Source organism: Callorhinus ursinus, unplaced genomic scaffold (assembly GCF_003265705.2).
Source record: "Callorhinus ursinus isolate GAN/ISIS: 27379988/994484 unplaced genomic scaffold, GSC_fseal_2.0 scaffold41, whole genome shotgun sequence".
NCBI lineage: Eukaryota > Metazoa > Chordata > Mammalia > Carnivora > Otariidae > Callorhinus > Callorhinus ursinus.
This window is the reverse complement of record NW_027397103.1, coordinates 10,858,764-10,871,360: the sequence shown is the minus strand read 5'-3', so window position 1 is coordinate 10,871,360 and position 12,597 is coordinate 10,858,764. Positions and strand designations below refer to the sequence as shown.

At 53.7% G+C, this 12,597-nt stretch overlaps 1 protein-coding gene across 12 annotated transcripts in view; it reads left to right on the top strand.

The window, feature by feature from the left end:
- Window positions 1-12,597, top strand: part of KDM2B (lysine demethylase 2B) — a 118,198-nt gene that overhangs the window by 31,521 nt on the left and 74,080 nt on the right. For 6 of the 12 annotated variants that reach the window (XM_073881174.1, XM_073881172.1, XM_025889574.2 and 3 more), the window contains exons 7-8: window positions 8,557-8,650; window positions 9,625-9,778. In XM_073881174.1, coding sequence (XP_073737275.1) covers window positions 8,557-8,650; window positions 9,625-9,778 — 248 coding nt within the window. The other 6 variants (XM_073881178.1, XM_073881176.1, XM_073881177.1 and 3 more) reach the window with 6 other exon arrangements.

Genomic DNA, 12,597 nt, shown 5'->3' with positions numbered 1-12,597 from the left:
CTTTGCCTCCTTCAGGTGTTTGGTATATTCTTTGCTTTACTGGAAAATTCCTCTAAATAGTTTAATTCTGTTAATACATTGAGAATCTTATCTAATTACGAAAAAAAAGTTCACATACAATTTTCCAGAACCCCATGCTTCAACACATTGGTTGGATTGTGTGGCAAATACATTTACAAACCCCGTCAGTGCCGTCGGAACTTGTTATAGGATTTGAACCTTGTTAGGAAGGAAGTTGTCACCTTGGAAATAGTCTGTTGGTTTGGCTGAAAAGAATGCTGATTTCAGTTAATCAGCAAGGTAAAAATCCCACAATGATGAAGTCCTCTGGGACTGTAGAGTGGTTCTGTGGAATTTAATTAAAATGACACTGTTTCTAGAAGTCAGAGCTTCCATGTTGGTGGGCCACCTGAATTGAGGTTCCAGGAGGGAGGAGAGGAGTGTTACAGACCCATTATTGCTTTCTCTCTTGGCTCCAGGATTTGTGCAGTTTGATCATGGTGAGGGGTTCAGAATTTAATGGGTTTTGGTTGAGATACTTAAGGCTAGGGGTGCTAACATTTGTCAAGGGGGTAGCTGTAACTTTGTGGGAGACAAAAGATGTAAAGGTTACATTAGTGTATTAGTTATCTGTTGCTGCCTTTACTAAGTGCCCATAAATGCAAGACCCTATTCTGAGTAGTTGGTAGGTTATGGTGACTAAAGCAAAGTCCCCATGCTCCAGGGGGCTTATGTTTACGTGGGGAAAAGAGATGGGCAAGCAAACAAGTGAATCATAATTAAGGAGGTGATAAGTGTTGGGAGGAAACATAAAGCAAGATGGGGGGGCGGCGCCTGGCTGACTCAGTTGGGGAAACATGCGACTCTTGATCTTGGGGTAGTGAGTTCGAGCCCCGTGTTGGGTGTAGAGATTACTTAAAAAAAAGGCAAGATAAAGGGAAAAGAGAATGAATATCAGCTACCCTGGGCACTTCTGCTGTTGCCTTCTCTCCATCTCTATCCTGCAGGAATGTTTTGGCTGTCCAGAATTATTTGTCTTGGAAAATTCCTTATAATCGGATAAATAGTGACAACTATTTGGGAGTACTCCTGTATTAGTTGTTTATTGATGCATAACATTACCCTAAAACTTTATAGCTTAAAAAAACAAAAAAAACAAAAAACGAAACCTTGGCAGCTTAAAGCAACAAAATTGCCTCCTAGTTTCTGTAGGTCAGGAATCTGGGAGTGGCTACTTCTGGCTCAGAGTCGCTCTGGAGCTTGTCTCAAGACTTAGGCCTGGGCTGCAGTTACATGAAGGCTTGACTGGGGCTGGAGGGCCCATTTCCAAGATGGCGTGCTCTCTGTTCTTCACCACATGGGCCTCTCCATAGGGTTGCTTGAGCGTCCTTGTGACATGGCAGCTGGTTCCCCCCACCCCACCACTCCACAAATGGTTAGAGAGAGAGCAAGGAAAAAGCCACAGTGCCTATGATGACCCAGTTTTGAAAGTCACATGCTGTTTCCTTTGCCATATTCTTTTAATTAAAAGTGAGGCACTTGGTTCAGTGCACACTCAAGAGGAGGGGAGTTTGGCTTTATCTCTGAAAGGGGGGAGTCTCAAAGGCTTCCATGGGCATGTTTTAAAGCCTCTTTAAATGTCATAGGTCTATGACATGGGCATACCTTCTCACTTAGCACGTTGGTTATTATAATGCATTCCAGAAGGAAATTAGCAAGTCTTTTCTATCCTCACGTGTTGCTTACAGAAATGAGGCTTGAGGCTTAATGGAGACAAGCTGTGAACTGACGGGCGGGGAAAGGAAGGGGACCCCACATAAAGCTTATGTTTGGCTGCCAAATAATTGGGAGTCAACTGCATTTTTCTCCCTGTACTTTCTGGGGGTAGCAGGAAGAACTGGGAAAAATTGGGGGGTGCAAAGCTGAAATCCAGACAGGATGAAAATGGGTGCTGGGATGAGCAAGTTTCAAGGCTGCCCCTGGCGGTCTCTGGTGGCCACAGGGCGTCTTTTATCTCCTCTTAGGGACTCAGTTCCCCCTTCTACAAAGTCGGGATCCTGTCATCCCTCTCCCACCTCCCAACCATGCTGTAGGGAAATGGAGTCTTATAGTGGATGTGAGATGTGGGTGGGATGTTTGTCTGTGCGGCCTCATGTAGATACAAGGTCTCCAAGTGCCACTGGCTTTTCAGTCCGTTCTCCCTCACATTTGCATTGGGCTTTTTTTTTTTTTTTTTTGAGAGAGAGAGAGAGAGAACACAAGTGGTGGGGAGGGAAGGGGCAGAGGGAGAGGGAGAAGCAGACTCCCCGCCGAGCACGGAGCCCTATGAGGGGCTCAATCCCAGGACCCTGGGATCATGACCTGAGCCAAAGGCAGATGCTTAACCGACTGAGCCATCCAGGTGCCCCTGCATTGGGCTTTTATGTCAACAACACTTACTTACTTTCAGCTCTCCCCAACCATGTTTGCTGGTGCTAGAAATGATCATGCCTGTGTGATATATCACACTGGGACACGGACCTAGAGGGGCTGCTGATGTCACACAGGGACGATGCTGTGGGCCAGGCAGCACACCCCAGGCCTCTGGATTCCTGGCTTTTCCTGTCTACCTCTCTACCTTTACAAGAGGAACAAAGAAACCCAGCCTTTTTTGTGCTGCCATGTATAGACACAGACACTGCTAGACACCGAACACACACATCTCAGCGGGCTTGGAAGTAGATGTTACTCTCCTCATTTTATAGACAAGGACACTGCAGTCAATGCGGGTAACAGGTGTAGCAGTAGGGGCTGCTGTGGCTGTGGATAATTTCAAAATTTCTGCTTTTAAAAAAAAGGAAAAAAGAAAAGAACAACCCAGTGCTGGCCGAACCAAGCACACCTAGGGCCTGGTTTGACCCCTGAGGGCCATCAGTTAGAGGCCCCTGACGAGCTCGCCAAATGGGGATGCTGAGTTCCAGGAGGGGGAGGGATTTCGTCCAATGTCACAGTTGATCAGAGTAATTATAGGGCTGTATGGCTGGGTGCTATACTTAACACAGATGAATCTGTTGTGATCCCTGCTGGGGCTGGAGCTGAGGCATTTGTGACCAAAAAAGTAATAATTTTCCCATGTGGACAGCCCCGTCCAGCTGTCAGGGTCTTCTCTTAGCTCATTTAACTCCATCTATATTTTGTGTGTGTCAGGAACCTTGCTCAAGGGGCACCTGGGTGGCTCAGTTGGTTAAGCGTCCGACTATTGATTTCTGCTCAGGTCATGATCTCAGGGTCATGAGATCGAGCCTCTCATTGGCTCGGTGCTGGGCATGGAGCCTGCTTGGGATTCCCTCTCTGCCTCTCCCTCTGTCCCTCCCACTCTCCCTCGCCCCCAAATGCTTTAAAAACCTTGCTCAAGAACACCCACCAGATGACTGGTGCTCAAATCCAAGATGGGAGATGTTTCTGTAATTATAATTTTTTCTTGTAAATAGGCAGAACATACATACGGTGAAAAAAATCAGCCAGTTCCAAAAAGTTCACAGTGTAATCTCATAGCAGGCCATTAGAGAGGTACTAATGGGGCCGTCCTGTAAATGACACAGGGAAGCAGCACTCTGACCCAGGGCACTGACCACCTTGAAATGGCTTCAATGTTCACTTCCCTAAAATGGGGATTCTAGTGGTTTTTTTTTTTTTTAAAGATTTATTTATTTATTTATTTGAGAGAAAGAATGAGAGAGAGAGAGAGAGAGCACATGAGAGGGGGGAGGGTCAGAGGGAGAAGCAGACCCCCAGCCGAGCAGGGAGCCCGATGCGGGACTCGATCCCGGGACTCCAGGATCATGACCTGAGCCGAAGGCAGTCGCTTAACCAACTGAGCCGCCCAGGCGCCCTATAGTGTTGTTTTAAAGGTGAAATGATATCATGCATAGAAACAGCTATTATTATTAGCACTTGATAATTAGAGCCTATTAGTTAATATTGGTGGATAGCCCCAGTGGATGGGGTTTGGCAAAGAATGGAGAAGCCTGATTTCTGCCCCTACAGAGGCTATACCACTGTCTCCTGCCCCCTTGCGGTTTAGGGGAAGGGTGTGGGGACAGAATGGGAGGAGGGCTGTGGCCCTGGTGAGCATGCCCTGGAGGGTGGGACTTCTGATTTGAGCTGGACCATCTCCTGCAGCCGGAAGTCAGAGGTTGAGTTTGGCTGCAACCTGCAGACATTGCTTCTCTGAGAGTCTTGGGATTTGCCGGGTTGACGTGGGAGAAGGGCTGAGAAACTCTGAGCCAGGCTGCTTGGGTAAGCACCATCACTGACTAAAGTAGTGAACTGGGTGAGTCACGACCTCCGAACCTCTGCTTTCTCATCTGTAAAACGGGGACAATCCTGGGAGTGACCTCAGGGGGGTGTGAAAATTGGATTAAACACAATCTCATAGTTCCAGGCACTGTGTTAACATGTATGTATCTCAGTGAACTCCCACGGTAATTCTGTGATGTAGGGTCGCACAGCTAGTAAGGGGGCAGGTAGGGGAAGGGGCAGCGAAGGAGCACCTGAGAATGCAGAGTTGAACTTCAGGTCACCTCCCTGCCATAAGGATGAGAACACCCGTTCAGGGAGGGGAAGTAAGTTGCCCAAGGTCACACAGATAGTCTGTATTAGGGCCAGAGCAGCATCCCTTGTCTCTGAGCTGCCATACCTGGGATCTGACACTCTCTCCAAACCCTAGCCGTGCCCTGATGGACACATTAACGGAAGGTGGCTTTGCTGGGCCGTCACCTCCAGTAGCAGGACGGCGCCCACACTCCCCGAAAACGGGGGCGCGGGTGTTCCTGAGCGTCCGCCTGTAGAGCTACCCTCGTGCCCCCACCCAGCCGGGACGAAGGGGCGGCCGTGGGCGGCGGCGGCGTCCCCTGGCGCTGGCCGGCAAGCTTCCCTGTCGCCGCCGCGGCCTCCCTCCTTCCTGGCGGCCGCCGCGCCGCGCGGGTGTGCAGTTTCAGCGCGGGGATGAGCGCAGGCTGCGCCTGGCTCCCCGAGGAAGGAAGGAAGAGAGAGAGGACTGCAGGGTCCTCGTCCAGGGTCTGGCAGCGCCGTGGAGGGGGCTCGGCTCCGGTCGCCGGGGCTGGGCGCGCGTCGATCCTGCGCTGCCGAAGGGGACGCCCGGGAGCCGCGCCGCCGCCGCCGCCGCCGAGGGTAACCGCGGGCGCGCCGGGCGGGGCCGGGCGGGCGTTCCTGCGCTGCGCCCCAAGGGCCCGGGGCTGCCCGGGAGCCCCCGCTCCTACGGGGCGCGCCCGGGCTGGGTGTGGGTCGCCTCCCAACCTCGGGCTGCGCAGCCGGCGTCGCGGAGCAGCTCTTTGTGTCTCCCGGGGCTGCGTGTAAGTGTGTATAGTGTGTGTGCGCGCGCGCTCGGCGCCTTCAGCCCCGTCACCCGGTGCCAGCTCTCCCCAGGTTACCCCCCGCCAAGACCTTTGCCCCAGGGGATGCTGCCTGAGCTGCCGGGGGAGTTTCCCTAAGTTGGAGGGAAAAGGACGGGGTGGGGTCGCCCCGCTTCCCCAGATCCCAGGCAGCGCCCCAAAGTTGGTGCTGCAGGTGCAGCGCCCCCTCCTACCACGCTCCTCCCCAGCCAGCCCGGGCCTTGGGAGGCGGGAACCCCCCCAGAGGCTTAGTTCGGGGGCTCCTGATTCTCATCCCCCAACTTGGAGGGTGCACTCCTGCACGGAAGTCACCGGGCGGTGGGTGGGGGGTGTCGAGGGGCGCGGCTTTCCGGGCAAGGGGCAGCCGAGGCGGAAGCCAGGCTGGCTGGCCGGCGGGGAGAGCTTAGCGGCCGTGGCACCGAGCCGGGGTGCCCATGTGACTGCGGTGTGCTTTGGAAGAGGAAGCTGTAGAGGTCAGTGCAAAGGCGTCACGCCAGAGCGAGCGGGAGCAGGAGTGAGGGGGGAGACCCGGAATGAGCGCGGGGCGGGCGGGAGGGCGGGGGTGGCGGCTGCAGGGGCCCGGACAAAGCCTCCCTGTCACAGCCACCCTGGCCGCCCCGACGCATGCAATTGCCCCGCGGGAGGGGCGGCCGGGGCTGGCGGCCAGGAAATGAGGGACAGGGGAGGAGGGGCCTCTCTAGGAGAGGCGGGGCTGGAAGTGGCGCCCCCAAGCTCCGAAGGGCCTCAGAGGATGCTGGAGGGTGACTGGGAGGGCAGATCAGACGCAAGCACAACTTGGAGAACTTTCCTTGTACATAGCTGCCGCAGCTCCTAGGATTACGTCCACGAGTCCTGGGGAGGTTGGGGCTGGGGGCAGGAGGTTGGGGGGTGGTGACCAGTGTGGTCAGGCCAGCCTGGGGCCTGGTGCCCAAGAGCCAAGCTCCTCTCCTCTTTGCTGTGGGCACCTGGGTGGTTACCCAGCTGCAGACTGAAGGAAACACACTCGCTCCACCCCACAAACACTTAAATTGTTTTCCCTAGGCTGTTTTCTGCTGAGGCCTGAAGGGGGTGGAAACCAAGGTTAGATTAAAAAAAGAAAAGAAAAAAAAATCCAGACGAAAAGGTGGATTTAGGAAAATGAGGACTAATATTTTGAAGTGGTGCTTCCACAGGAGGCCGGTGTGGTCCGTGGGGGTGGGGTGGGTCAGGGTTTCACCCCCACTCCTCGCCCCTGTTCCTTGTAGAGAAGAGGGTCGCTCGGGTCTTCAGAGTAGGGACCTGGCTGGGCGTGTGGGGCGGAGGCGGGAGGGTGCAGAGCCCGAGCCCGAGCTGGGACTTTAACAACCCCAGCGTCAGCCCCACAGCCCGCGCCTGTCTTCGTGACAGGGCTGCGTCCTGTGCTGTCAACTACACCCCTCCGATGGGGTTGCTAGGCAGCGGGGCTCTGATGTGGGGGAAGGCCTTCTGATTTGTCAGCCTCCTGCAGACACATGGTTAAGGCTCCTTCCAGCCTATCCGGAGGAGGGACGCGGGGCACGCTGCCTGCATACTGCCGAGCCCCGGGTCCACCTGAATGTGAGGTGCAAAAGGCAGCTAGAGGGAGGGGGCACCTGGAGCCCACCAGCCTCCTAACCAGCTCAGCCCCACGCCCCCCATTATCTCCACTGGGGCTTGCTGCTGGCTCCTCCCTGTCTGTCCCTACCCCATTCCTTCCCTCTTCCCCAAACCATGGAAAAGCAAAGTGCAGCGGGGAAAAGAGGTCAGTGGGGTAAGCATGTGTGCGTGGGCCTCTGGAGGTGCCAAGGTGCATGAGCATGAGCCGTGGGGAGGCTGCCCCCTCCGTGCTGCCGGTAGCTCTTGTGGGAAGGGGTGGGAGGGAAAGGGGGCCCTGGCATCGCTGTCTGCCAGGCCTGGACTTGGAAGCCTGCTCTATCGGGCGCCCCCCCCCCCCAAGCTCTGCCCACCCCCAGGACAGCAGCATGTCAAGGGAGGAGGGAGGAGACTGGTAAGTTCCTGTAAGGAAGGGTGGGTTATCTGACTGCCGTGAGAGCTCAGAAGGGGGGCTGCTGGTGGCTTCCTTCTCCTGAATGCACCTCCTTCCCCCAAGCCTTTGAGGCCCAGGTTCTCCCCTCTGCCTGTCTACCACCCCACCCCCAGCATCCCCTCTTAATCCCTTTACTTTTTTTTTAGCAGTTATATGGAGATGGAATTCACGTACCATTCATTCATTTAAAGTGTACAATTCAGTGGTTCTGTATGTTTACAGAGTTGTGCATTCACAGTCAAATTCAGAACATTTTTATCACCCCAAAATGAAACTCTGTCCCCATTAGCAGTCACTCCCCATCCCTGCCTCCCACCCCCACCCTCAGGCCACCCCTCATCTATCTCTGTCTCTGGAGGTTTGCCTACTTGGGCCATTCCATATCCGTGGAATCCTACACGGTGATCTTTTGTGGCTGGTACCCCTGTACTTGGAGCTTCATCGCTCACTTCTCAGTCAGTTGCAATTTGTCTTGCTATTTCACTTTTCCTGTGCACTGCTCCGTTAAGAACGTCCCATCCTGAAGGGCAGGGGGCTGATGCTTTCTGACACATTTCTCTAAGTGCCCTGCCTAGCTCTGGGCTGGACCGTCATTTGGCTCTCTGTAAACGCTTGTTGAGTGAATGAAGAGATGAATGGGGAGTGGTAATTGGCAAGCTTTGCAGGTGGCTTACAGTGGAATTCCAGGGGCCCAGCTGCTGCAGAGGGGACTGGCATCTTGGGAGAGCTGCAGGGACAGGCACTGGGAGGGAGCAGAAAGGAAGCCTGCCTCCCTGGGGTGGGAGTGGGGGTGGGGCAAGAGCAGAAGCCTTCTGTGAGGAAGGAACGAAGTGGCCTGTGGGTTGCCAGCTCTCTCCTGGGGACCTGAAAACCCAGATGCCTCCCCCAACCTTGGGGGCAGGTGGCCAATGCTTGAGATTTGTCATCTGATCACAGGGGCTTCCCCCAGGGGGAACTCCAATTAGAATTGGGTTTTAAAAGAAAAGAAAAGAAAAGAAAATTCCCCAGTGTTAGCATTTCTAAAAGGGCAGCAGGTCAGGCACCTCCAAAGCTGTTGGCGCACCTCCTGTGACTCAGGCACTGAACGATTTTTCCTTCTCCCCTGCTTCTGTGCCGCAGGTATTGTCTGATGAGCGTGAAAGGCTGTTTCACTGACTTCCACATCGACTTTGGAGGCACTTCCGTTTGGTACCATGTTTTCCGGGGTGGGAAGGTGAGTTGAGCCGAGTCCTGGCTGTTTCTTCATGGAGGGGCTCGCTCGCCCTCCGGCCTGTCCTCATTGCCCCGCGCCCAGCCAGCTCCTGCCCTGTGAGCACTTTCAGGGCCACTTCTCCACTCTCTGTCTTCTCCTGGAGGGAAGGATCCAGGTCAGCTCTTCTGCATCACATCTGATTACCTGTTCGCACCTGCTCACCCAGTCCAGTGTTCTCTGCACCTCAGGCCAGATCAGAACTCCAGCCTTGGTTCCCAAGAACTCCCGGCATTCACTTTGCCCGCTGTGGTTTCCAGCCCCAGCACTGAGACCGTTTAACGTAAAAGTCTAGTTGCCGGCACCACCTTCCTCCAAGAACATTTTATCTGAGGGACAGACGTCACCCAGAGAGAGGAGGTGGTGCGTGCGTTCAGGATGCTGCTGCCGCGTTTGCTTCTGCGTGCGCCGCGCACGGATGTGGGTGCTCCTTGAGCGGATGCGCGTCGCCCTGCTCGTCTGGGTTTGTGTGTGCGTTTGTTTTAACCAAACATGTTGGAAGAAATTCTGGGTAGGAAGTCATCCTGCTTGGTTCCAGATGTTTTTCCTCCCTCTCCAGAGTGAGCGCAGGCTGGGTTTATTTATTGGACCGTTTTATCATACAACTTAGGAAATTCCCTTCCTCTCCTTCCCTTACCTCCCCAGCAAGCTTGTGGCCCAGGAGAAAGAATGTTCCACCCAGTCCAGGAACTCTATCCACCCTGGTGTTTCAGCGGGAACGGAGATTCCCTAAAGGCAGGCAGGAAAGGGGTGTCTCAGAAGGGTGGCAGAGCCTCCCCGCCACCCTAGAGACCCTTTGGGCCTGGGGCCTGGAGGTGGTCCCCTGTCCTCCCTGCTCCCGGGCAGGTGGGGCTGTCTCCTTGGGTTGTGGCACAGCCTGGAAGGAATCCAGGACTTTGGCCCGGATCTTCAGCTGATTGCCTCCTTTTCCTCCCAAGATCTTTTGGCTGATTCCTCCAACCCTGCACAACTTGGCACTGTACGAGGAGTGGGTGCTGTCAGGCAAACAGAGTGACATCTTCCTGGGAGACCGCGTGGAGCGATGCCAAAGAATTGAGCTGAAACAGGGCTACACGTTTTTCATCCCTTCCGGTAGGTTCCGGCAAGGCTGGCGCCGGGCTCTCCCTTGGCCCCAGCTCTCCCAGCCCTGGGAGAAGACTCTCGTCTCAGCCAGGGTTTCGGGCCCAGTGACGGGGTTCTGTGGGCCGCGTGGCCATTGGCAGTCCCTGAGAGAGGCAGGCCTCGGGTTGCAGGAAGCAGCAGCCACCTGTCCCTCTCACATCTAACCTGTGTCTCCCTGCCTGTGGGCTAGAATTCACTCTTGGGGAAAAAGCCTAGCACCCTCCCTCGGGGGAAGCGCGAATGGCTTCCCTCAGGACGTCCTGTGGCGATTTCTGTGTGAGGGGATGACAGTGGTACTATGGGGAGGCGGCTGGGTTCGCCTCCTTGAAGGAGGAATTGGGTTATTTTATCCAAGGAAGCAGTGTATGGTAATGGCGGTCCCACGCAGGTTCTGGGCAAGGGCGGACCCCAGAGTGGGGGCGTCTTACAAGGGTGCCTGAAAGCCTAGGGAATGGGCAGAGGGGAAGGTAGCTCTGGGGAAGGACCCGATGTGGCTGCCTCCTTCCTGCAGAACAAACTGAAATATAGTCAAGGTCAATGTCAGCTCTTGCACTTGGACTCCCCCCCGCCCCTGCCCCCCCCAAAAAAAAATTAAGAAGAAAAGAGAAAAAGAAATTAAGGCTGCAAGTATAGTAGAGGGCAGCAATTAAGAGCGCCGGCCCTGGAGTCAGACAGCATGGTCTTAGTCTGAATTTCAGCTCTGGTGCTTATGCCTTCACAGGGGTGAGTTAAGCTCTCTGTGCCTCGGTGTTCGTGTCTGTAAAATGGGAGTGAGACTTCCCAGGGTGGTAGTGAGGACTGAGTGAGCTGAGACCTACATGCCTACAGCTCTTTGGCGATGGGCAGAGGGCTTTTGGGCAGTTAATTACAGGCTGAGGCACCAGTGAGTTTGACAGATGCCGTAGGGGTCAGGGAGTGCAGTGTCTTTGGCTGCATTAATGGTAACATTTTACCCAGGATGAGGGAGGTGACAGTCCCACTGTATAAAGTAAGGGGGTCAGGTCACATATAGGAAGTTGTGCTCCTTTTGGTCACTATACTTTGGAGAGTAAGTAAGTCCTGGAGATAGGAGTCTGGATGTCACATCAGGTGAGATGAATTTGGAGGAGGAATTCGGTGGTTTTACCCAGGGAAGTAAAGGTGTATGGGATCAGCAGTCAGCTTAGTTGAAAGATTGTCTGTCTCCTGGAAGAAGAGGTACAGCCAAGTGGTGTTGGAATGACTTGCTCTGCTAGGTAGTGAGCTCCCTGTCACTGGGTGTATATAAGTAGAGGCTATGTATATGGCTGTGCTAAGGAGCCTGCAGGGAATTTGCCACTGAGTGGGCAGTATCCTTTGAAGAAACTAAGGAGTATCCTTTGAACCTTAGGAGTATCCTTTGAAGAAACTAAGATCCATTGGATGGAGAAGTTGGTCACACTTAGGTTTCTGAGAGTTGTGTCGGAAGCTGGCCTTGGGTCTGGACATGAAGCACTAGTGTCAAATGAATAGGGGGTTGTTATGGTAGCATCTCCCACCGAGGGGATGGGGCCTGCACACTTGGGCTCTTCTAGAAAGTTGGGCGGAAGGTAGAGATTTTCACTATTAGGGAAATTGGGGATTTGGAAGTGGCAGGGTTTAGTGGGGGTGACTTTGTTACCATGGCCCCAGGTCCATCCTCAGACTTGGGGAGGGGAGGAACCCCTACTTGGGACATGAATGGGTTGCAGTCAGTGGACAGAGTTTATGGTACATACCTTGGCAGATGTGGCACGGAGACCTCTCAGGTGTGTTCAAGCCACTCTTTAGGTGTTGAAGGATTGGCCATGGTCGATGCAAGGGAACTCTATAATGCTCTTGGCCTTGCTGCTAACTCTCGTTGTGACCTTGGGCTGGTCTCTTCCCTTCTCTGTGCCTCAACTATCCCATCTCCAATGGGAGTGGGGTGGGGCTGAACTGTGGAACCCTCCAGGTCCCTCCCAACCCGGTCCCACTGAGTGCTGGCCTCCTAACCTCCCTGGGAGGACAGACCTTCTTTTCTCAGAGCCTTTTGCAGAGCTGGGAGGTTGCTCATTGCTTCCCCTCAGTCATTTTGGTGACTTACCAAGTTGGAAAAAGTCTTGAGAAGCAGCATCTGAGCCCCAGCAGGGGTGTGACTGTCTGTTGAAGGCAAGAGGATTTGAACTGCAACTAGCAGTTAGACCCCAGCAAAGACTCCTGGCCCTGAGGGTTGTGAGTAAGACACCAGGATGTTCAGAAGTGAAAAAAGGACAGTTAGAATTTGTCACCTTCTCAGAGGCAGGGGGTACATGTGGTTCCCAAGCCTTGATTTCTGCAGGGACCAATGAAAAAAAAAAAAAAAGTTCGGAGCTTGTAGTTACAAATTTGTAGTTTTGCTAAAGATGGGCGTTAATTAAAAAAAAAAAAGCGACAACAACAAAACAACAACCTGGCATCTACTATTGCTGATTTTCACAAATGGAAGATGATCCTGACACTAAAAAAAGTTGGAAATCTGTAATTTCAGAATAAGGGACAGTTCTTTAAATTTGGTAGTTTTGAGTTTATGACAGTCTGTGCCATCTTCATTTTTCTCATTTTGTTGCCAACTGGTGAAAACTGAAGGACCAGAATTTTGCAGTTACAGAAGTAGTTGGGCACCTGGGGATTCTTTCTGTCGTCCACACTGCTGAGCTGTGGGCAGACACATAGCTGAGGGTCGGGGAAGTTGGAGTGTGGCTTTGGGTGGAGAATGGAGAGCCAGCCTTGGGGAACAAGGCCTCTCTGCATGTGGGTTTTTCCGTATCAGG